Source organism: Mustela lutreola, chromosome 2, assembly GCF_030435805.1.
Source record: "Mustela lutreola isolate mMusLut2 chromosome 2, mMusLut2.pri, whole genome shotgun sequence".
Classification (NCBI taxonomy): Eukaryota; Metazoa; Chordata; class Mammalia; order Carnivora; family Mustelidae; genus Mustela; species Mustela lutreola.
In genome coordinates, this window is record NC_081291.1 from 71,371,219 (window position 1) to 71,397,245 (window position 26,027).

General features: G+C 36.0%; 1 protein-coding gene across 50 annotated transcripts in view; it reads right to left on the reverse strand.

The window, feature by feature from the left end:
• The window catches only part of CLASP2 (cytoplasmic linker associated protein 2), a 184,007-nt gene that overhangs the window by 84,794 nt on the left and 73,186 nt on the right, over positions 1-26,027 (reverse strand). For all 50 annotated transcript variants that reach the window (XM_059162220.1, XM_059162231.1, XM_059162224.1 and 47 more), the window contains 8 exons: positions 24,653-24,798; positions 21,246-21,381; positions 14,341-14,411; positions 10,649-10,708; positions 8,979-9,056; positions 7,646-7,813; positions 4,989-5,044; positions 3,896-4,069 (listed from right to left, as the gene is read on the reverse strand). In XM_059162220.1, the coding sequence (XP_059018203.1) occupies positions 3,896-4,069; positions 4,989-5,044; positions 7,646-7,813; positions 8,979-9,056; positions 10,649-10,708; positions 14,341-14,411; positions 21,246-21,381; positions 24,653-24,798 (889 nt within the window). The remainder of the gene's footprint in view (positions 1-3,895; positions 4,070-4,988; positions 5,045-7,645; positions 7,814-8,978; positions 9,057-10,648; positions 10,709-14,340; positions 14,412-21,245; positions 21,382-24,652; positions 24,799-26,027) is intronic.

A 26,027-nucleotide genomic window follows, 5' to 3' on the forward strand; every position in this document is an offset into this window, starting at 1 on the left:
GCCCCCAGTAGTAAGTCTTTAAAGAACCTGGGTGTCTTTCCATTAATTTAGATTTTTAACAACATATTGTAGTTTTCAGTGAACAAGTGTGAAAATATACATATAAAAAGTTTTTGCTCTTGGTTCTCTGTCCTCTGGTTCCTCACACAGAGTTCCTAAGACCTTCATAATTTCCCAAAATTATAAGAGCACTAAGAGTATCTTTTTTGTTCTAATATTTGGGTCTTTGACCCTGGTACCGGACACAGATACCTTGACTTAAGACCCTTGTAATTTCCTGAGTGAAAGCAGTGTCTTGTTTTAATGAGGTGATTCCTGGTGTGCTCCTGGAGAGAATGGAGGCTGGTCACCAGAAAGCTGAAAAAGCATGATCAGAAGCTTGGAATTTTTAGGCATTTTCCATCTTCTGGGAAAGGGAGAAAAACTGAAGACTGAGTTAATGACTGATCATACCTATGTGATGAAGTGTCCCTAAAAATCCCCAAAGTACAAGGTTCAGAGACTTTCTGGTTTGGTAAATATGCCAGGAGGGTGGTACAATGTAACTCAATGGAAACAAAAACTCCTGGGCTTTGCACCCTTCCAGACCTTGCCTCATGTATCTCTTTATCTGGCTGCCCATTCAAATCTTTTACAAGTCCTTTGTAATAAACCAGTAGTCTAGTAAGTAGACTGTTTTCTTGAGTTTTGTGAGTCAGTCTAGCAAATTAACTGAACCTGAAGAGGAGGTTATCAGAACCTCTGATTATAGTCCATTTGGTCAGAAGCACTGGTGACAACCTGGATTTGCAACTGATGTTTGAAGAGTGGGGATGGGGGCTGGCAGGGGGAGTCTTAGAGGACTGAGCCCTTAATCTGTGAGGTCTATGCTAATTATGGTTAGAGTCAGAACTGAATTGAAACATAGGACATCCAGCCATAGAACTGATTGGTGTGGAAAACCAACAAATCTGGTGCCAGCAGTATTATGAGTGTTAAGAATAAAGAAGAAATACAGGAGTGATTTTTCCTAGAGAAGTTTTATATTTCTTTTGTTACTATTAATTCCTAAGTATTTTATTCTTTTTATGCTACTACAATTGGTATTTATTTTCAAATTATTTATCACTAGCATTTAGAAACATAATTGATTTTTGTATATTGATCTTATATTCTGCAGCCTTGCTGAACTCATTATTAAGCTCTAACAGTTTTTTTTTTTTTTTTTGTGGATGCCTTAGGATTTTCTCAATATAAGGTCATGTTTTCTGCAAATACAGACAGTTTTACTTTTCTTCCAATCTGGATACATCTTATTTCTTTTGCTTGCCCTAATGACCTGGCTAGAACCTCCACTGTAATGTTAGGAAGGGCCAGAGTGGACATCCTTATCTTGCTGATCTTGGGAGACAGCATCCAGTCTTTCACATTAAGTATGGTATTAGCTGTGGATTTTCCATAGATGCTCTTTACCAGGTTCACAAATTTCCCTTCTATTCCTAGTTTGTTGATTATTTTTTTTATCATGAAAAGGTCTTAGGCTTTATAAAATGCCTTTTCTGCATGTACTGAAATAATTATGTGGTTTTTGTCCTTTACTAATAAAATTTATTTAATTGATTCATTTTCATATACTGAAATAACACCACATTCCCAGTAATGTTTCTAATACAGAAAAGTTTTATGAAAATTAAAAGCACTGAACAACCGACTGTTGACATCCTTGTTAACATCTTTGTTTAGTATATGTGTATTTATCTATGTATAATTTTATACAAAATGATGAAAGTATCACTCATTTGATAGGATCATTTGATCTTTGTTGAAAATGTTACTTGTTAAAGGCTGCATAGTATTTATAATTATGTATAATTTAATCATACCCCTTTTGTTACAGAACAAGGTTGACTCTAATAAGATCTATTATTAAAAATACAATGAATATTCTATTTTATTTCTTGCATAATTATCTACAAAAACTGGATCACTGGATCTAAATTCTGAACATTTAGGGGCACGTGGGTGGCTTGGTCGGTTAAGCATCTGACTCTTGATTTTGGCTCGGGTCATGATCTCAGGTTCATGAGACTGAGCCCTATGTCAGAGTCTGCGCTGGATGTACAGCCTGCTTAAGATTCTCTTTTCCCCCTCTCTGTACCCCTCCCTAGTCCTGCTCATGCTTGCACTCTCTAAAACAATAATAAATAAATAATAATAAATGAATTCTGAATATTTAGCTTCATGAGATCAATAATATTGTAATAACATTATATGGTGACTATGCTTATTGTGGTGAGCACTTAGTAATGTATACAATTGTTGAATCAATAGGTGGTACCTGTGAAACTAGTATTTACTATATGTCAATTTTATTTCAATAATAAATAATAAATAATAATAATAAAGAAGAAAAGCTTCATGGTATTACTAAATTGCCACTTAGAAAAAGTGTTCCATGTTTAATTCACATCAGCACTTTTTAACTGTATTTTTTTTTTAATCAGCATCAGGCACTAATCCTAATTTTTTTATTTACAGTTCTTTCAATTTGCACTTATTTGAGTCCAGCTAAGATTCAACATTTGTTCTGGTGTTTTGGGAGGACGATTTTGATATACGTAGGCTATTTTTCTATAAAAATAAGTGCATCTGTTTTTCATAGACTCATAAAACTTGCTGACATTTTAGCTGCTTTGGTAGTATGTGATAAGACTTTTTCCCTTTTAGCTTTTCAGCCACTTGATTTTATATTTTCAGACTTAAGATTTAAATCAGAGGGACTCTTCCCTCATGACTTTTTGGTATTTATATTTAGAAATTCCTTCCCTAACCTGAGATTTCTTTTTATCAAGCTGTTTTTCAACTCCTTAGTCATCTGAAATAAATTTTTATATGGTGTGAAAAATGGCTCTAACTTAATTTTTTAAAAAAGATTTTTACTTATTTATTTGACAGACTGAGACCACAAGTAGGCAGAGAGGCAGGCAGAGAGAGAGAGGAGGAAGCAGGCTCCCTGCTGAGCAGAAAGCCCAATGTGGAGCTCGATCCCAGGACTCTGGGATCACAACCTGAGCCGAAGGCAAAGGCTTTAACCCACTGAGCCACCCACGCGCCCTGGTTCTAACTTAATTTTATACCAAACTGTAAACCATGTGTCTAAACACCATTTACTGAATTATTTATCTTTTCCTCACTAAATGTAGCTGTGCCAACTTTATCATGTACTACAGTTCACTCCAATATCTCTGTACTTCCCACTGTGCTCCAATGAGCTGCCTGCTAAGTGTTTTACCAGTACTACCCAAGGAAAAGAAAAATGAAGCACAAAACAGAGAAGCAAAATGAATAACCAGCCTCAAACTTGTAGCGTTGATAAACAAAGAATGCTTGGCCATCTCAGCTGAAGAGCACACAGCTCTTGATCCCGGGGTCATGAATTCAAGCCCCACATTGGGTGTAGAGATTACTTAGACAGACAGATATACTAAAAAAAATTAATAATAAAGTTGATAAACATAAAAAACAAATTCCAAATAGCTTTGGGAATACATGACTAAACTCTGATTTTAATGAAGCTTTGCATTTTCTCCAGATCCCCAAAGGCTTTTGACTTTTTGGTAAGGGAACAGAAGCTGGATGGATACAAGGCCAAAGCCCTTCCCAACTTTCTTAGTAACCAGTAATTAAATGTGGCAGTAGTGCAGAACTATGAAAATTCTACAGGCAAATCATGGACTGAAGAATTGTTCTTCTGATCAAGATGATTAGGAGGATTACAAAGGAAAAAGTAAAAATAAGGCAGCTTATTTGGACTATCCTTAACTAGCAAGAATGAAATAGAAATGATTAAGATATCACCATCATCCTGACTTCCCTGAGACCATAATGTAGAATACCCCATAATGAGCTGTCTTACCTAGTGATGCATAGGAACCTGGATTTAGGGCACCTGCACCTAACCGTCCACTTCGCACAGACTGCCCGGCAGCATGATGTGCCTTAGCACCAGCAGCAGCATTCACATCAATGTCACTTCGTGAACGCTGCAGGCTTCCTGGAAGGGAACTGGCTTTGCTGCTGCCTGCTGATACTATGGTAAACAAAGCATAGATAACCTATGTTATTTAAATCACTGTGAATGGCATGAAAATTATATAAACCCGAAACTGTCATGAGCTAATCCATGATGACAAACGGTCAAAAAGGAGGCAGGGTACAAATGAACACTACAAAGTACTTTACAGTATTTTAAAGTAAGAATGCTTCCATTTCAGTCCTGTTGCAACTACATCTTCTTGGACAATTTTCTCAACACTCCTCTTCCTCATTTTCCTCTTCCATAAATTGAGAAAACAAAATTCCTTTATAAATATTCTTTAAAAATATCCTTTATAAAATTTACACAACCATTTTGTAGATCAAGAGATGGTGCTCATGACTGATTCATGAAAATGAAGCAATGTACATGATAAACAGATGGCAACACTGTTATTTTTTACTATCAGAAAAATGCAGGGAGAACTACTCCAGGATATGGTTAGTCAGAGAGTAATGCAGATTCTACCACTCTTAGGCAATGCAAATTAAGTCATTAAATTTCTGGTTTTTAGTTTATCAGTTGTTTTTATTTAAATTTTAAATTTTTTATAAACATATATTTTTATCCCCAGGGTAGTTTATCAGTTTTATAAAGAGTTTTATAAACTGTGAGTTATGATCCATGAATAGGCTGTGAAATCAACAGAGTGGGTCATGACCAGCACTGTAAAGAACTGAAACAAAAGAGAAGAACAGAGTGCATCACAAGTTAGGGTAAGTAATGCTTCAGGGAACTTGGATTATGCCATATACTATGTAATACATATATATATAGTATATACTACATTGTACATATTATGTGTAGTGTATGTATACAGTGTATACAGTCTACAAACACAGCTACAACATATGAATGTGGTGTTAGGTTTCAATGTAAAATATGCTATGACTTGCTTAAAAAGGCAGTTTACCTCTTCCAGCCACAGTTGATGGGTTTGCTGTAGACCATTTGGAAGAAAAAGGGCGACTGCAAGGTAACAAGAAAAGACTTAGTAAGAAGATGTAATTTATTACCCTTCTCAAAACAATTAATGAAATAGTATTGAGTTTCCTTCTTACTTACTTACTAAAATTAGCTTACTTCTAATTTTATTTTTCCTTTTACAAATTACTTGAGAACAGTGGTCACCTATCAGTGGTATCTCAGCTGTGAAGCAAAGATGAAGTAACTAGCAATGAAGAGATTGTAAGCTCTACCAAGACAGGCAACCAGCTTGCTTTGTTCACTCTGGTCCTCAGAACCCATTACAGTGCTCACCACAGAGGATGCAATAAAGCACACTCCCACATTTGTATTCCAAGATGTTTTCCTTAGGAGGAGAGAGAGAGTTATCACTAGAACAAATGGAATTCAGCATGACCAAAGCCCCTTTCACCTAAGCCATACTGGCTTGTGGCCGCTGGCAATTCATGCCATTATCACGTAGGTATCACACCACCTACAGCAGTGCTGCTGAGCATAACTGCATGGGATAAGAGAAATGAGGCTAAGAACTACTGCTGAGGATAACACGGTTAGAAAGCAAAACAGCTCAAATCCTCTCAAAAAATCCAGCATCTCCTTTAGTATCTTTTAATTATAATGCTATTCTGCAGTCCAGAGATAAATAATACATCTAAATATGTAAGGGGGATTAGGAAAGTATATCTATAAATCTTAAAACTGGGGGGAAGGGAGGCAAAGACTCCAAACAGGTTAACATCAGAGTACTGAAAAATATTTTTTAAGTCATTATTATCAATCTGTAAATTTGGTAGTTGGTTATTAAACCCAATATTGTATTATTTTTTATAACTGGCCCTTAAAACTGTTATTCTATTATACTGAGGCAGACCACTTCAAGGTTCAGAGAACTTAAAGCTGGTTTTGTTTAAAGATGTTAATACTAAATAAGATTAAATACCTTGTTTAGGTACTTGCTATTTAAAGTACGGTCCATACTCAAAAAGCAAAGATATCGTCTAGGAACATGTTAAAAAATGCAAAATCTCAGGCCCCGTCCTAGATCCACTGAATCAGATTGTTCATTTTAACAAGATCTTTAGATGATTCATAGGCATTTTGAAGGTTAAGCAAAGTAAAGTAAAGAGAAAAAAACAACAAAGATCATTTGCAGTGAAGATTTTAACACAAATATAAACAGAAGTTTGGATAGGTTAATTATTCCTACAATAATTATACTGAAATCGGATCATATCTGCTTTTCTTGTGAAAACCTGTAAGTCACTGCATGTTAGTCCAGGACTCACAAGACCCTGTGAGAGCGTCCTTGAGTCTCTGCCCTAGTTTGCCTCACTAGACTCACCCTGGTCCCACTCCCCCAGAGAGGGCAGGGTCAAAGTCCTAAAGGGACAGGAATCACAGAAAGGTAGCACACATTCTGTGAGGAAACCAGTAGATACGGGAGGCCACGGCTTGGGAATAGAGATGGCACTAAGGATTTTAGCGACCTCATAGGGCTGGAGAGATAGAAAATTAGAGTAAGGCTGCCAAGGCAGCAAGGGTCTGAGGAAGCCAACATTTAATGATGAGAATGGAGGGGCGCCTGGGTGGCTCAGTGGGTTAAGGCCTCTGCGTTCGGCTCAGGTCATGATCCCAGAGTCCTGGGATCAAGCCCTGCATTGGGCTCTCTGCTCTGCAGGGAGCCTGCTTCCTCCCCTCTCTCTCTGCCTACGCGTGATCTCTGTCAAATAAATAAATAAAATCTTAAAAAAAAAAAATGAGAATGGAATTACACAGAAGTGAGTCAGTTACTAGGGAATCCGGCCCCTCTGAAGGGATTTGCTGACGTTTTAAGCTTTGCAAAAGATGACACAGGAAAGCAGTGTGTTTTTACCAGTCACACAGTGCTGTGTCAGAGTTCTGAAGATGACTCCCGAATCCCCATTACAGTTCCTCCATTATAATGCCCCAGAAATGGGCTGCTGAACTATTTTAATAACCCCCAAATGAACTATTTTTTACAGACATGAAAATATTTTTTACAAACATGAAAATACAGAAACAAAATCTGAATCACTGAACTCTTCATCCCAAAAGAAGCTACAATGGCATGCAACCAACCCTTGAGGCACAGACCAAAATAAAAAAAAAAAGTATAGTTGACCCTTGAACAACATAGATTGAACTGTGTGGGTCCATGTCTATGTAGATTATTTTTTCATCAAATACAGTACAGTACAGTACAGTGCTGTAAATGTATCTTATCTTCCTATGGTTCTCCTAAATAACATTTTCTTTTCTTTACCTTAACTTTATTGTAAGAATACTATACATAACATATATACAACATAAAAAATATGTGTCTATGGACTGTTTATGTTCTCAGTAAGGTTTCCAGTCAACAGTAGAGTACTAGTAGTTAAGTTTTGGGGGAGTCAAATTATATGCAGATTTTCAACTTCATGGGGTTGTAGACACCCCTACTGCTCAAGGGTCAACAGTACATTCCAGTTATCATTCTTCCAAGGCTTCAAGTGAAACCAAGCAGATACCCAATCATCTAATTTGAGGAACTACAAAGGTTTGGAAAGGAAGAAATCTGTGATATCACTTATATGACCTTACTTGAGACTTTCCTGTGAGCTAGAAGATGATCTGTCGGACTGTGGAAGAGATGCTACACTGCCAGAACTCTTTAAGTAAGTCTGAAGACTCTTCTGATAGGATGGCTCAAGGGAATTATACAATGTTTCAGCTTCACCAGGAAAGTGATTTCTAAGACCCATATATGTCCTGTAAAACAAATGAATAAGCAACAACAAAAAAGGGAAAAAAGAACATAAACAGCTTTACGTAAAATGTATACATTCAGGGCGCTTGGGCGGCTCAGTGGGTTAAGCCTCTGCCTTCAGCTCAGGTCAAGATCTCAGGGTCCTGGGATTGAGCCCTGCATCGGGCTCTCTGCTCGGCAGGAGGCCTGCTTTCCCCTCTCTCTCTGTCTGTCCCTCTGCCTACTTGTGATCTCTCTCTCTCTGTGTCAAAAAAAAAAAAAAAAAAAAGAAAAAAAAATTTTAAAAAGTATACATTCAAGAATGAAGATGAGACCATATTAATATATTTACCATATTATCATATGAATACCTTCAAAAAAACATTTTATTTATTGAGAGAGAGAGAGAGAGGCAGAGAAAGGAAGGGCAGAGGGGGTAAGAGAAAGAATCTGAAGCAGAATCCGCACTGAGCACAGAGTCTGAGGAGGGGCTTGATCCCATGACTGCAAGACCGTGACCTGAGCCAAAGCCAAGAGTCACACGCTTAGCCAACTGAGCCACCCAGGTACCCCTCAAGTGAACACTTTCTAAATTTAACAAGTTTTGGTGGAAAGCTGTTAGGCTTTTGAGAAAAGTAGATCTCTGTTCAAAACCTGGCTGTGATCCTTACAGTTCATGTGGCCTAAAGTACACCCCCAAATCTCCAAACTTTTGTTGCCAATCTATAGAGATACCACCTTTACAGGATCATTTTCAAGATTAGATAGTAATGTATACCAAGTGCCCCACAGTATCAGGTAATTAGCACATTCTCAATAAATGCGTTATTTTTATTCACAATGAAAGTGAGGATGTTATGAGGGAATAGGAATACTAATGATCATATGAACGACAATGTGAAGTCAACTGTTAGCCTTTGGTACAGATTTTTTAAAAAGTAATCTCTACACCCAAAGTAGGGCTTAAACTTACAACCCTGAGATCAAGAGTTGCACACTCTACCAAATGAGGGGGCCTCATATATCTAGTACATTTTAATGGAGAAAAATCTACCTCGATTAATCTAAAGAGCTAATCAAGTAGAATACTTGAGACACTTTTGATATTCTCATTCTTCCAGTATGATTCCTTTCAAAGAAAAGATCCAAGTACATTTACACTGTCATGAAAAAACATTATAGACTTACTTTCTTGCCTCCACTCTGGCCTCAGCATCAGCATCATGAATTCCCTTCTTAATAGTTTCAACCAAGACAGCTGCATGTCTATAAAACAAAACATCTTATTTAAAGATTTTATTATTTTTAAGTAATCTCTACACCCAACATGGGGCTTGAATTCACAACCCTTGAGAGTCTCATGCTTTACCAATTGAACCAACCAGGTGTCCCCAAACACCTTTAGATTCATGAGTAAAACTATATTTCACCACAAATTATACTTATTACCTATATGTTACGCATCAATCACAAAGGGGCAGGTGAGATAAAAAGATTAATGAGTATGCATTAAGTGTAAGATTTTCTCATAATCTACTCCACACATTTCATCCGTGTATGGTTTCCTCCTGACAAGTCAAACATTAAAAAGTTGAATTATATTTATAAGTTATATTATGTTTATAACGTGTATAAGTATAGTACCCACATTTTAAATTCTTTTTTTTTTTTTTTTAAGATTTATTTATTTGACAGAGAGAGAGAGATCACAGTAGGCAGGCAGAGAGAGAGGGGAAAGCAGGCTTTCCGCTGAGCAGAGAACCCAAAGTGGGGCTTGATCCCAGGAGCCTGAGATCATGACCTGAGCTGAAGGCAGAGGCTTAACCCACTGAGCCACCCAGGTGCCCCCACATTTTAAATTCTTTTTTTTTTTTTTAAAGATTTTATTTATTTATTTGACAGAGAGAAATCACAAGCAGACGGAGAGGCAGGTAGAGAGAGAGGAAGGGAAGCAGGCTCCCCGCTGAGCAGAGAGCCCGATGCGGGACTCAATCCCAGGACCCTGAGATCATGACCTGAGCCGAAGGCAGCGGCTTAACCCACTGAGCCACCCAGGCGCCCACATTTTAAATTCTTAATGAATAAAAAAACCCCTTTGGTGTGGTTCCTCACCAACCCACCAATGTAGAAATGATGTCCTAACAGTATAATTAGTTATGATCTGAACTAACTGAATAGTAGCTGCCACAAAAGAACGTAAAGGAAACTTGGAATTACATCATGCCTGTATTAAACAACAAACTTTATTTTTTTAAAAATATGGGCTGTGAACAGGTTTAACGATTTCCATGAAAATGGAAAATCAGCAAGGCATTCAGTGTAAATGCAGGTATACCAAGGTGTATCAAGCTTCAAACCTGAAATTCCTACCATGTAAACAGCCTACTACCTAGTGACTAACTAGCTGTGCATATCTCCTCTTGTTCATCTCGGAGCTACATTAGACTTTGCTCCGTACACTCCTGACCAATGACACCTGATAACTTGTACAGAGAAACTTTCCAATGAATCTTTTCTTAAAATCTCTCTCTTTCCTTTGAAAATCATTTATTACTTGATTAATTATACCTCAGGAAACCAAGGTCACTTGTCTGGAGATACATTTTAAAATTTCTGTCCAATTTAATCTTTTATAATCCATTCTACTTAAGAGCTCCTCACTCAACCCACAAATAAGGAAGAAAATCACAGCTGCACCAAATAAGAGGAGCCACACTACATCACAGCTTTAAAGGAAAACCAGTACAAGTAACTTTTAAACAAAAGGAGAAATAATGCAAAATCAAAACCATCCACTTCTAAAGAACTGGTGACAGTGGGGAGAAGAGGGAAGCAGGAAAGGAAGAGTCAATGCATACCTTTCCAATGAATGAGTCTGCCACTCTTGTAACAATAAATCTAAAAATTCAAATGAACGCCTGAAAAATAAAAGCAAATTATAACCAAGTGTTATAACATTATATTAAGCTATATTAATTTAAATGTTAATTTCTTATGTAATACTGCACTTTGTTTTCTGAACTAAAGTATAAGACTGTTTTTAGTTATTTTAACCGTCAAAAACCTAACTTTAAGATTTCAACTATTCCTATGCTAAATAGTTCAAAAAAACTTCAGGGTTCCCCATAATTTTACCTTAAAATGTTTGTCAAATATAAAAATTTAATATTTAATTTAAGAAATACTTATCAAACACCTACTCTGCACTAGAAACTGGAGATATATAATGGTGACCAAGATAGATGGAATGGATCTTCCATTTCTCCATGTTTTCTTAAATATGCATAATTTTTTAAAAAAGATTTTATTTATTTATTTCACAGAGAGAGAGAGAGATCACAAGTAGGCAGAGAGGCAGGCAGAGAGAGAGGGGGAAGCAGGCTCCCTGCTGAGCAGAGGGCCCGATGTGGGGCTCAATCCCAGGACCCTGAGATCATGACCTGAGCTGAAGGCAGAGGCTTAACCCACTGAGCCACCCAGGTGCTGCTTAAATATGCATAATTTTTAATCAAGTATTTACATCTTTTCTCCTAAGCCTTCTAGTTCTCAACTTCCTCAACTGTGTCATTCTTGAGTTTCTCTTCATTTTTGGCAACTGATAACATACTTCTCTCCTCTTTTTTCTTCTTTTATTAATACTTTTCCTCCACCTTCCCTTAAATAGGTGCTCACCTGGTTGGTGCTGGTATCAGCCCACTTCGCTTTCATAGTCTTTACTTGGGAAAAAACATCTGTATCATCTGTATCCTTAGCTCTGACTAACAGCTACGCTTCTCACATCTAGGCCTCTATCTCTAGCACTGGTTCTTCAATTTGACTGTTAAGTCAAAGTTTCAAGCAGTTCATGGTAGAAATGGACATCCCTACATAGAAAGAGACTGTCAACTCAAATCTACATACAAAAGTACAAATTAATTCTTACCCTCTCAAATCCACTCTTTTAGCCCATATTATATAGATTAGAAAATGAGAAATAGGGAGGTTAAACTAACTTGCCTAAAGGGACAGGACCAAACCCTAGCATTCTGATTCCAGAACTTATAGTCTGAAGCGCACCTGATATCACCTTTTCATCCATATCCAATGATCAAATTCTCATTTCTATACCCAAAATCACTTGAATTAGTTCCTGATTAAAATCATCAATCAATTATCATCAATACAGCTCTAGTTTAGACCCTGCCCCTTTTACATAAGCTATAAGAATTCCTACTTAATTAAGCCAATTCTCCATATCTCTTTTTAATCATTGGTCATAGGTGAAATAAAAACTAAGATGACATTACCTTCTCACCAAAAACTGTCAAGGTATGGAGGAATGTCAAAATTTCTCTTTGTAGACATTCAAACTTCAACCTAATCTTGCCCTCCCTACAAGTACCCTTCACCCTGTTAGCTTCTTTTCCTAATGACAGTATATTTATCATGCGTTCAGGCCTCAATAGCCTGTTTGATGGCTCTGTAACACTCAGCAAGCTTACATCTCTGTGTAGGTTACACCCACTCAATTCCCCTACAGTTACTGAATTGCTCTCCATTTTCAAGGCAATTTTATGATGTATTTCCTGACTCTTCTCTGTCACATTCTTAATTCTCCAGTTACCATTTTCCTCGACATAAGATTGGTAAACCTCTTCTGTAAAGGGCCAGACAGTAAATATTTTAGGCTTTTGTAAACCACATACAAGTCTCTATCTCATATTTTTCTTTTTTTCCCCCTTTATAACCACCCTTCAAAAATGTAAGAAATAATCTTTGCTTGCAGGCTGTACAAAAATAGGCTGTTGGACAGATCTGACCAGCAAGCTGTCATTTGCTGACCTTAGATGTAAGAGAGCGTGATCAAATAACTACTGCCCAAATCTGAACCACTTACAGGCAGTAACATCTCTTTCGGCTTCGTCCTAGCAGTCAAAGTACTTAAATGTGTATTTATAAAGGAAAAATAATGCATATTTATCAAGGAAAAAGTTTTTTTTTTAAATAATTTTGTTTTGTTCTCAAACAATATTTATTGACACAATAATGACCAAATGAGTAAGAACAGATTTATAAGCATACAACAGAAATAGTATCAAAACATGATCATATAGGACTATAGCTTAAATTGTTGTCTTCCATTGCAAATATAAAAAATGTAGTTATACTCTTATGTCTACTGTCTTGCAAAAATCACTTAAGATGGTTTTTGAATAAAATAAATCAAGCCAATAAAATTTTAAAATAGTTAAGAAACTGAGATCAAGAAAAGATGGATATATGTATCAAATTAGTATATAAGATATGGTACTTAAATGTATTTTTAAAATAATTTATTTCTAAAATTTATTTTTAATTGTACTTGACATACAACATTATATTAGTTTCAGGTATGTAACATAGTGATTTGATATTATAAAATAATACTCAACACAATAACTGTGTTATGTGTTATGACCTGTCACCATACAAAGTTAAACAATATTACTGATTATATTCCCTATGTTGTATTTTACACATCCCTGTAACTTACTCATTTTACAACTCAAACTGGTACCTCTTGATCCCCTTCAATCTATTTTGCCCATCCACCTCCCCTCTGGCAACCATCAGTGAGCTCTCTGTATTTGTTTACATTCATTTGCTTTATTTTTTAGATTCCATATGAAAGTGAAATAACAGTATAATTCAATTTTGTTTTCTTTTTCTTTCATTTTTATTTTTTAAGTAGGCTCCATGTCCAGCATGGAACTCAATGTGGGGCTTGAACTCATGACCCCTAGATCAAGACCTGAGCCAAGACCAAGAGTGGGACATTCAACCAACTGAGCCATGCAGGTGCCCCCGTTTCAATTTTTGTATGTATTTATGTATGTATGTATGTATGTATGATGTATGGATGTATGTAATTCTTTATGTGAATAAGTACTCCCAACACCCAACCTGGGGCTCCAACTCATGACCTCAAGATCAAGTCACATGCTCTTCCAACCTAGAAAGTCAGGCATCCCTGATTCTTCATAATTTTCCTGAACAACAAATGTACAGATCTTGTTTTTGTTGTCTTTAGTATTGCTGGCGACACTGATGACATTAAAAACAGTAGGAGAGACAAAGATTGACAGATTGACCTAATATGGCTATTTACTCTGTTCCAAACACTACACTGAATTCTACTAATGTGCATCTATCTCATTTTATCCTCACAGTTCTATGGGATCAATATCATTAGCCCTACTACCATATGTAGATACTGAAGTTCAGAGCAGCTTAAATTGCCCAAGGTAGGACAGTCAATCAATGGCAGTTGCAGGACTCTAGCAAAGGCCTGACTCTGGATTCTATCCTCTCTGAAAACCAGGCAACCAGTGGCTCAGAGAATCCAAAGCTTAATATGATAAAACTGAAAAACATGAGTGGTTATAATGATCATTTCATTCTTTTCTCCCTATAGGGCATAAAATAAAAAATTTACTAAGGTTTCTAGAAGGCAAGAAATTACTGACAACTATTTTTGCACCAGAATAAGAATTAAACATGATACAGTATTAATTTTCCCCTCAAAACTTACCTTCTTACAGGAACTGATTTTGATGTGCAATTGCTTGTTATTAAAGGTATAAGTCTGGGTACATGAGTATGCTGAAAAAGATGTTTTAGAAAAAGTTGAAAAATACTGTCCACTTCATATAATCCCTTCTTCTATTTGCCTTACAACCAAGTATTTAGATATATTAGAACAGAACGAAAAAGACCAAAATCAGATTTGGAAAGAAATTAAGACTGTCAGACAGCTCCCCCAATTAAAGTAACAGTAATGATGACATAGTTTCAGGAGGACAGGTGTAGTCGAAAAACCATTTAAGAAAGAAAAGTTAATTGTGTAATTGCAAAGACCTGTTAGGACAGTGTACTTCTAGGGAGGGAGCACTAGAGGAACTGGGCATGCATCTGTCATGCTCTCTGAGGTGCGATGGCTACTGCTAGCGGAAAATAATAACCAAGTCATCAAAGCAAGTAACCAGAGTGAATCTGCACACCTGACTACTGGGAATGCACTTAGAAATGGTGATTTTGATGTAACCTTCATTGTGACTATACCACAGCTGTCTAGAATTCCGCTAAAGTCCAACAGGTACATTTTTTAAAAAAGATTTATTTATTTATTTGAGAGAGTGAGAGCCCATGTGCCAATGTGGGGGGTGGGACAGAGGGAGAGAGGGAGAGAGAGAATCTCAAGTGGACTTCCTGTTGAGTGCAGAGTCCATGATGCAGGGCTGGATCCCACAACTGAGATCATGACCCGAGTTGAAATCAAGAGATGGACGGTTAACTGACTTAGCCACCCAGGTGCCTCAACTGATAAAATCTTCTGATTTTTACTACTCGTTCTTAAATGCTCTTCTTTAGTGAAGTAAACATTAAAAAGTACAAAAGAGACAGAAGAATAAAATAGTAATCTAAGCATACATATTTGATGCTTCAAATATCCCCCTTTTTCTTCTGAGCTATGGCACAAGATGGATTACCTAGAAAACAGGCTCTGACATGAAGTCTAGCATACGGGATATTAAAAAGTACCCTCAGAATCAACACTTGCAAAAGGGAGGTAAAGAAAGCAGGAACTAGCAGACAAATCAATCTGATTCAGCCATAGAATATCTTCACTAAAAGTCTTAAGGGGGCTTTGAAGTTAAAATGGCCCTTCAGAGCAGTCTTGAATTAGTTTAAAATGGCCAAAATTTATACTTCCACATCAATCAATTATTGGATGTGGACCATAAAGCGAAGGGACAAGAGCTTTGAAAAGGCAGCTCTCTGCAGCTGAGGCAATCCCTGAAAAGGAGGCCGCTAAAGGCTGTCTGCCAGTAGTGCTTCCAGTATTGGAAAAACAAGTCTTTCACTGAAGGAGAATATGTATCACATCTGTGTCAGCTATAACTAACTTAACCAAAATAAAAGTGCAAACCTTTTTTTAGCTATTATAGAGGAAAACCACCAGTAGACAAAAAGTTGTTTAAAATGAGGATTATACAACACTCAGCATAGAAGGGCTCTGTGAACTTGTTTCCTACAGCACCCAGAAGAATCCATTCCCCAAACACTGCTATGGAGTTAAAGCCCAAGGAGATGCCCCAGTCACAACATACTTAATAGGTCTTACCTACCATTCTCTTCCTCTCTCTCATAACCTCCCCCAAACCCTACTGTTAATTAGCCCACATTCAACACAGTGGCAGGGATGGGGAGATACACTGACCTATTACTACACCACATTCAGGGAACCTATACCAAAGGAAATGAAAAAGTGAACCTCATAGTTACAGATGAAGCATTTCAACCAAACACCAAGTCAGATTTAGATTTTACTGTATTAATACAAGTTGATAACTGAAAGATAAAAAGCTTCTTTAGAATTAAAAGGAGAATTAAAAATCAAATAATAGCATTCTAAGGAAGCAGTCCTCTGGGAGACCAAACAAAATACAGAAAACAGAAAATAACACAGAACAACAAAAACCACTTGATTTATATTTGCAGTGAGATGACAGACTAGTGTATCAATAATATCAAGCAAGCTTATGAAAAATGAGAAATTTGAAAACAATGTATTATGTGTAAAGCCTAAGAATGGCAACATGGATACTGTCACATAAGCAGAATTTAAAGAAATTTTTCTGGAGAACATAAACAGCTATAAAGCAAAAGACAAAAAATTATTTAAGAAATAATAAATGATACTGAGGTTCCAAAATCTGGATAAGATTAACAGAAGAAAAAAACCTGACAAAGAAAACAGAAGCAACAATTAAATGATCCATTAAAATTAACACAATTTAAGGAAAATTCACCTTCATCAGAAATCCTTATCTACTGTGGAAGGATAGCACTAATGGAGGAAGACTCCTAGACTTGCTATAGGGAAACTTCTAAAACTTCTAAAACTTCTGTAAAATGTCCTAAAATTTTGTTTTTGTTTTTCCAGAAAAGAAATAAATGATATCCTCCTTCGTAAACAATAAAAAAATTAAGAAAACAATTCTGGACAAAAGTCAACAATTAAAAACCATTTTTTAAAACTTTTTAAGTAATCTCTATACCCAACAAGGGGCTCGAACTCACAAGATCAAGAGTCACCCGCTAGCCGTGCCTAGGTGGTTCAGTCGGTTAAGTGTCTGCCTTCGGCTTAGGTCATGATCTCAGGGTCCTGGGATCAAGCCCCATGTTGGACTCCCTGCTCGGCAGCCTACTTATCCCTCTCCCTCTGCCTGCCACTCCACCTGCTTGTGTTTGCTCTCCCCCACCCATGCTGTGTTAAACAAACAAACAAATAAATAAATAAATATCTTTTAAAAACAAAATGTCCTTTGGGGCATTCAAAAAAAATAGTCTTGCACTCTACCAAGTGAGCCAGCCAAGGGCCCCTGAAAAATAAACAATTCTGAGGAAGAAGGAATATGAAGATAAAGTCCAATTTTTTAGTTCTTCTGTAAAGGTAAAGAAAAGCCATTTTAAAATATGCAAAGATGGGGTGCTGGTTGGCTCAGTAAGTTAAGCTTCTGACTTCAGCTCAGGTCATGATCTCAGTGTCCTGGGATCAAGCCTGCATTGGGCTCTGCACTCAGTGGGGAGTCTGCTTGCTCCTCTCCCTCTGCCCCTCACCCAACTCATGTGTGCGCATGTGCTGTCTCTCAAATAAATAATAAAAACTAAAAAACTAAAAAAATAAGACATGCAAAGATAAATATGCATGAAACCTGAGAACACACTAAATCAAACAAATTATGCAGAACCAATTAAAATATGGTTAAAAAGAGTTTACTAACAAACGGAAGTCAGGAATGAAAGTAAAAAACTACAAGTTTCAATTGCTGAAAATGAAAATGTTTTTGTTCAACTTAATGGTTAAGGGAAAAACAACATGAATGAGATAAAATGTAAACTTTTTAAAATGTGAGGGAAGTAAAACAGGTTTTATTCTTTACTGATCAAGATCTTTATTATCAAGAATAAGAAACTTCTAAGAAAATAAGAAACAGCTAAGAAAAAACACTATGAAGAGAAAACAGAAATGAAAGGTAAAAAACCCCACTATTTCAAAATGGTAGTAGTAAAAAACTTTTGACCATACAGAAAATAAAATAACTGTTAGGAAAATGAAATTGACAAAAACCTAGAATCAGAATTTGCTAGATAAAGTATCTTCTTAAAAAATGGATAAAGATTAATGAAACATCAAGCAGGACTTAGAGATGAATAAAGTACTCCATAAACAAATTCCATATTCTGCAGGTACTAAAAGACAACTTATATAAATTAAGGATGTACTGGGACACAAATAAAATGCAAGGCATTCACTGAAGAAGAAAATGTATAACAAAATTCTCTGATCAGAATGTAGTGAAATCATTGATGACAAGAGTAACAACCAACTGAACATGCAAATAATATCATTATTCAATTCAAAGAGGACACTGAAATGAAAATTTTAAGTGATAAATATAAAGAGAATTTGGTAAATCTAAATCACTCTGATGCTGCCAATGCCAAACTCAAAAGAAAACCTACAGCCTTATAATACTAAACAACAAAAACTGCAACAAACTCTCTAAGAACATACCACAAAACCTGGGCAGGGGGGCGGGAGGGGGAAGCGAGCCCAAGAAAGGAATTAAGAAGCCTAAAGAAACCAAAAGACTAGAAAAAAACTGAAGAACACCCCTGAAAAACAATAAAACTAAACCATAAACAGGGTGCCTGGGTGGCTCAGTCAGTTGGGCATCTGTCTTTGGCCTGGGTGGTGACCTCTGGGTCCTGGGATTGAGCCCTGCATCAGCCTTCCTGCTCAACCAGGAGCTGCTTCTCTCTCTCTCTCTCTCTCCTTCTGCCCCTCCCCACCACTGGTTCTGTCTCAAGTAAACAAACAATTAAAAATAAATGATAAACAATGCCTCTGGCAGGTGTAAAAAAAATAATATTGTAACACGACAAAATGGTAATTGAATTCACAGTGGTAGAGACTTTTTGTTACTTAGGGGAATACAGTATACAACCTCATTGCAAAGATTCTTAAAGTCCATATAAAAAGGATATCCTAGGAAAATACAAGTAACAATTCAAAATGAAAAGTCTAAAATACTAGAAAAGTCATTAAAGAACTTCCAAGATCAGCAAGCCCTAATAACAGAATAATGTAATAGAAAATATGTGAAATAGGAAAAGTACAGGAAATTCTATGAAGGCTCATATATTAAAATGAATGCCAAAATCTTAACTGAAGTATTAGCCAAATGAATCTAGCAGTATCCTGATGTACAATGCCAAGCAAAATTCAGGTCATGAACGTACAATGGATAAATAAAAAGAGAATCATTTCTAAAGATATCAAATGGATAGCTGGTAAGATTTCACATCAATTCCTGATCAAAATTTAGCAAAAATATTTTACAGGGAAATTTCCATAATCTAATATAGAGTATCCATAGAAACCTACACCTAACATCATATTTAAAGTACTCCCATTAGTCTCAGAGGCAAAATAAGTATTTCAATAATTCCTACTACTTTTCAACAGAGTTACAGAGAGGCTGGATTTAGAAAAACTTAAAAAAATATTAAAACAGAAAATGATTCATAGCTTTCTAAATAGGCATTTAATTTCACTGCTGAAAAAAACCTTTTGGTGTAGCAGGATTAAAACGAAACTTCATTTTGTTTTTTTAAAGATTTTATTTATTTATTTGACAGAGATCACAAGTAGGCAGAGAGGCAGGCAGAGAGAGAGGAGGAAGCAGGCTCCCCGCCAAGCAGAGAGCCTGATGCGTGACTCGATCCCAGGATTCCAGGATCACGACCCAAGCTGAAGGCAGAGGCTTTAACCCACTGAGCCACTGAAACTTCATTTCTTTTGAAAGAACAAACTGATCAAAGAAACTGAATAGGCGTTTGGAAAACAGACCCATATACTTAATGGAAATTTATTATGTGAACATGCTGGCATTGCAAGAAAAGACTGAATTATACATGCCATTGAGTCAAGTGGTTTTGTATTTTGGGGGCAAGTCATATTAGATACCTATACTTCACAAGAAAAGAAAATCTAGTTCTATCTAAATGTAAAAAGCAGTAATATAAAAGTTTGAAACAAATGAATATTCTTGTAATTGTAAAAAGCTGAAGGTCATTTTAACTATAACAAAACCCACAACAAGAGCATTGTCTCAATACATAAAAATTTAAAAGTTCTATATATAACAAATAATAGCTTAAACAATATTTGAAGAACTGACAAACTGGTAGAAAATCATACCTACAACATCTGTAACACAGAAGAAATATACTTATGATACAGAAAAAGACCTTCAAAATCAGTGAGGAAAAAATGTACAAAGAGAGTAACTGGCAATCCACAGAAGAATTCTGAAAGGAAATAAATACCAATGCGTCTAGTAATCTAAGAAATGTGAAGCAAAATGAGAGATAATATTTCATTTATCAAATTATGAGGCCTTTAGGAGACAGATAATACACAATGTTGGAAAAGGACGGGGAAAAAGGACTCCATGAACTTCAGGGGGAAGAATGATGAGGATGATTTAATGTTACTGTCCTTTAACAGACAACCAATCTAGACATTAAGAAAAATTATACAAGATGATATCGGGAGGAAGACAAACCATAAGAGACTCTTAATCTCACAAAACAAACTGAGGGTTGCTGGGGTTGGGGTTGGGTAGGGATAGGGTAGCTGGGTTATGGACATTGGGGAGGATATGTGCTGTGAAATGTGTAAGCCTGATGATTCACAGACCTGTACCCCTGGGGTAAATAATCCATTATATATTAATTTTAAAAAAGATAAAAAAGTAAAATTACACCGGTGGATAAGGGAAGCTGCCAGTACATTAAGTTTAAAAAACAAGTTAAAAACTATTATTTATATATGTAAAATATCGTATTTTGTAATAAATACGGTTTGTATGGGCATAGAAGTTTGGAAAAGTATATATTGAATGACTTTAATGATTAGTTGGAGAAGAACCAGAATTTAAGAGGGAAGATATATTTAAAAAAAAAAAAAAAAAGAGGGAAGATTTATTTTTTTAACTGTTTTTTGGGGGCATATTCAAGATATGGAAGATAAGAAATACTAACACTCTGCCCGTCATAGCAGTGTCTATAACATTCTTCTCTTTTACATCTGCCCATTACTATCTGTAACACAATTACACACACACACGTACACATTAGTACATGTATGTGTATACTATATTCTGCAGGCAAGCATGTTTACTTGGTAACCTTCAGTATTATTTAAATGTTCTATAATAACTGTAATAACCATGTACTGCTTTTACTTCAGAAAAAGTCATTCAAAAGTGATTTTCCTTTGGGATTTTTAAAAAAAAAATGACTTATTTAAGTATATTGAAACCAGAGGGGAGGAGTGAGGGAGAAAGACAGAAAAGAACCTACCCGAATGATGAATCTGATAGCTGCACATCCAGAGGTTGCCATGACTTTTGCACTATTGGGGACGAGATTAAAAAGGGTAGGTACAATGGCTTCAGCGCCATGATCAAATTTGTTTCCCAAAACTGTTGAAAGATGTCTACAAAGGAAGACAAGAAAAAAATTTTTTTAATATTAAGTATAAGTAGGAGTATATAATTTAAAAACATTCTCTTACTGAATTAACTTAAAATTTTTATTTCAGGGGCGCCTGGGTGGCTCAGTGGGTTAAGCCTCTGCCTTCAGCTCAGGTCATGATCCCAGGGTCCTGGGATCGAGCCCCACATTGGGCTCTCTGCTCCGCAGGGAGCCTGCTTCCTCCTCTCTCTCTGCCTGCCTCTCTGCCTACCTGTGATCTCTGTCTGTTAAATAAATAAAATCTTAAAAAAAAAAAAAAATTTTATTTCAACCACTTCTAAAGGCAGAAAAACAAAAGAGTAAAAGAAGTGCAAATATTACTTCATTTCCTTGTTTTTCCCACCCTTTAACTATCTAGGCCAAAGCTGAAATTTGACATTTTACCATTTCTTTCCTTTAAAAAATATTTATTATTTAGAGAGAGTACGGTTATTTAGAGCGAGAGTACGGGGAGGCGGGTGTGTGTAGAATCTTAAGTAGACTCCATGCTGAGTGCAGAGCCTGCAGGGCTCAATCCCATGATCCCAAGATCATGACGTGAGCCAAAATCAAGAGTCAGCTGCTTAACTAAGCTCCCCAGGCACCCCCACTTTTTTAAAAAAGATTTTTTTATTTTGGCAGGGCCGATGAGGAGGGAGGGACAAGCAGACTCTCTTACATCTTTGGTGTAGGGTTTCAGAATTCTGGACTGAAAACACAACTCGACCATACATACTAGTTAGTTGGGTGACCCTAAGAACATCTGTCTTCTCTTTCCAACTCGGGAGTTAAACAACTAAATTCGGTCTTTAATTGCATGACTTTAGTTAGGACACTTAAGAAGGATGCTCTTATCACTTGCAATTCTGGCAATGATTGCAGTTTTGGTTACTTTCTTTCTTTCTTTTTTTTCAAGGCAGACAGAGAGAAAGGCGGAAGCAGGCTCCCTGCGGAGGAGAGAGCCCGATGGGGGGCTCAATCCCAGGACCCTGGGATCATAACCTGAGCCAAAGGCAGAGGCTTTAACACACTGAGCCACCAAGGTGCCCCTAGTTACTTTCTGTATATTTAAGTCTTCAAATACACTGTTGGGATACAATTAGCTAAAAAAATTCAGGTTCTTGATTAACAGAGATATTCAGACCTATTTTCTAGTGTTCTGCTATACTTTCAAATTCTCTAATGTTTAGACTTGTGGGCAAAAAGGCACCCAGAAGTGCCTGGGTGGCTCAGTCAGTTAAACATCTGCCTTGGGCTCAGGTCATGATCCTGGGATTCTGGGATTAGCTCACATAAGGGTCCTTGCTTCTCTCTCTTCCTCTGCAGCTCCCCCTGCTTATGTGCGCTGTCAAATAAATAAATAAAATCTTAAAAAAAAAGAAGGGGACCTCAAATCAAAAGCAAGAAGGTACCACCTGTGTCTGGATAGTCTGGTCTTCCTTTAAAGAGTGTTTTGTTTAAAAAAAAAAAAAAAGAGAGTATTGTTTGGGTAGGCAGGTGATGTACTTGGGAATTAGCTTGATCTTTATCAGTTTATCAGAAGGAGCCCTACTTTAAAACTTAGTTTAGTACTATTCCTATACAGTGGCCTCTCTGGGATCTCTACCAAATGCCCTGGGTATTCAACTAGGTTTCTCCATTATGGCTCATCAGAACTTGAACATCTTCCAGCCCATATGAGCTCTGGGAACTGTTGTTTACCTTATAGCCTCCAGCACTAGTTCTTTCCCATCCTCAGGGAGTTGCACATTTTACATGCACAGATAAGTACTCAACTAGACTCATGGGATCCCTTATGCTGTTCTCTACAGCTCTTTCTCTGTTTCTCTCTCTACTCTCCAGGATTCTGCTCTGCAAATTTTAACCACTTTAATCTTCAGAAACTCCAGTCTCTGTTTCATCAACTCAATCAGTCTTGCTCTGCTTGGGTGCTTCCTCTCTTCTCCATGGTCCAAAAGTACCTCCAGGTCAAAACTGTGTTGATCATACTGCTCAACTGACCTGTTTCTTTCAAGAATCATAATCTTGCTCTGTCTGTCCACTGCTGTCTGTTTTACATGTCTTATCCAATTTTCTGCAAAACAGTTAGCTCCTTACCAGTTATTGCATCATTGTTAGAAGCAGAACTCTCACCATGGACTATTTTTCAATGTTATAGTTTGTAGATTTTTGTTCTCCTTTTCACTTTTGCTTTTAAAAGATATCCAATTAAATTTGTATATGACTTGTATTTAGCATCTTGCTAAATAAAGTTCCTTAATTAAAAATAATTTCTCTATATATATTTATATATATTTCTCTATATATTTCTCTATATATTCTTATATATTATATATATAATATATATTATATTATATATTATTCTTATATATTCTATATATTCTTGTGGATAACTGTATCATCTGTTAATAATGGCAGTTTTGTTCCTTTTCTAGCAATCCCCATAGCTTTTATTTCCTGGGTTTTTTTTCCCCTTTTTTTCCTCCCTCCATTCTGACCAGGACATTTATTGCAATTCTGATTAGAAATATTAATAGTAGGGGGGCGCCTGGGTGGCTCAGTGGGTTAAGCTGCTGCCTTCGGCTCGGGTCATGATCTCAGGGTCCTGGGATCGAGTCCCGCATCGGGCTCTCTGCTCAGCAGGGAGCCTGCTTCCCTCTCTCTCTCTCTCTGCCTGCCTCTCTGTCTACTTGTGATTTCTCTCTGTCAAATAAATAAATAAAATCTTAAAAAAAAAAATTTAATAGTAGGCATTTTTGTGTTCCCTAGCTTCAAAGAATGCTTATATAACAGCAGTATGCAGATCAGAAGTAGAGGTAAAAGAAATTTCAGTGTTGTACCATACTAGAATTTCATTAAAATATAAACATGCAGAATAAATTTGAATCTTGATTAAGTTAATGATACATTATAATTCCAGGATAATTGTTAAAACGTCAGAAATAGAGAGCTTAATATCCAAATTAGTAAAGAGAAAACAATAGTTCTCAGACCCATTAATTTTCTTCTTCAAGATTTAGTGACCAAAAATGCACATACGTAGGCTTTATACATATAACCGCATTTTAATGCTCATATAATATTAAGAAAGATAAAAAAATAAATCACACAAATGGAATCTATTTATAATAAAAATTACTTTCGGATTACATATACGCTGTTTTTGGGTTGTCCTGCTTTACTTAATGAGCACTAAATCACTGAGTACTGAATTAATTCATAAAAAACATTTATCACAGAAAGAACATACTTACGCTACAGTAATGCAAGCTTCTCTAACCACTTGGGATCTAAGATCTTTTGCTGAAAGTTTAAGTGCTCCATCCAACAAGCGTAAATGTTGGAAAAAGCAGTCATATTGTGCAGCTCCAGCAACAAGCAATGATCGAATTTTCTTAAGCTGAAATGAAGAGAATTTATTATTGACATAGAGTGTCAATGTAAAAAAAAAAATAATAAAATTACCAAAACACATTTGAACCAAAATTTAAAAATAACATTTCATTATGTTTTTATAACTATATCCAGATATTTTAACAGCATTGAATGTGTCTTACAAATAAACATGCAAACTACAGAAAGTTTTCTGAAAAAGAATGTTATAGATTTAGTTATATACAAAATGGACATATGTAACATATGAATAGCTAAGTACATTTTAAAGTCTTAAGGGTAAGTTTTAAAGTTTTTATTGTAGTAAAATACACATTAACATAAAATTAATCATTTTAAACATTGTAAAGCATACAATTCAGTGGCATAACTATATTCAAAACGGGCAAAAATTACTATTATCTACCAAGGAGACTATTTTTAAAAGGGCCAAATTTGGAAACTATATTCATCCATAAGCCAAAGTACAGAATCAAATAGACAAACTAGTCAGCCAGATCCATATTTTACTGTTCTCACACTTTGTGAAATAAACAGGTCTTTCCCCCTATTTCTATGTCTTAAGCGTTACTTTTTAAATACAGGATTGATAAATGTTTTCTATATTAACACCAGACATATCTAATAAAATTTCATCAATCAAAAGATACTCACAGGTACATATCTGTGCTCATACATACTGATAAGCTGAGTTTACTTATCATATCCATTATTATATATAATTTCCTATTAATCTCCGAGGTTTTCTAAATTTTTAGAGATCTTTAAAACTATATCAGATGGATTGACAATGAAAAACATAAAAAAGATATTAAAGGGTAGGAAAAATTTTGTAGGAATAGTTATATAATCTTAATGCACATAAGGGAAACTATCATAGGTAGAGACATCAGAAGGCACCTAAACAAGATTAACTAAAAACAAAACAAATCACAACATGGTTGGAAAAACTCACCTGCAACATATTAAGTGCAATATACAAAGAATGATAATAAAAGGAGATAAAGACAAATAGTTCAATACTAAATTGAGCAAAATAAATAAATAAAAATGTGCTCAACCTTACTAGTGATAAGCAAATGCTAATTACAACAAAGATACATCACTTTCCTCCATCAGACCAGCAAAAATTAAAAAGACTTAACAGCATCCAGTATGAGAAAAAAAAGAGATGCTCTTACTGCAAGTAAGATTATGAGTTACTAACACCTTTGTTCAAAATAATTTGGCAACACT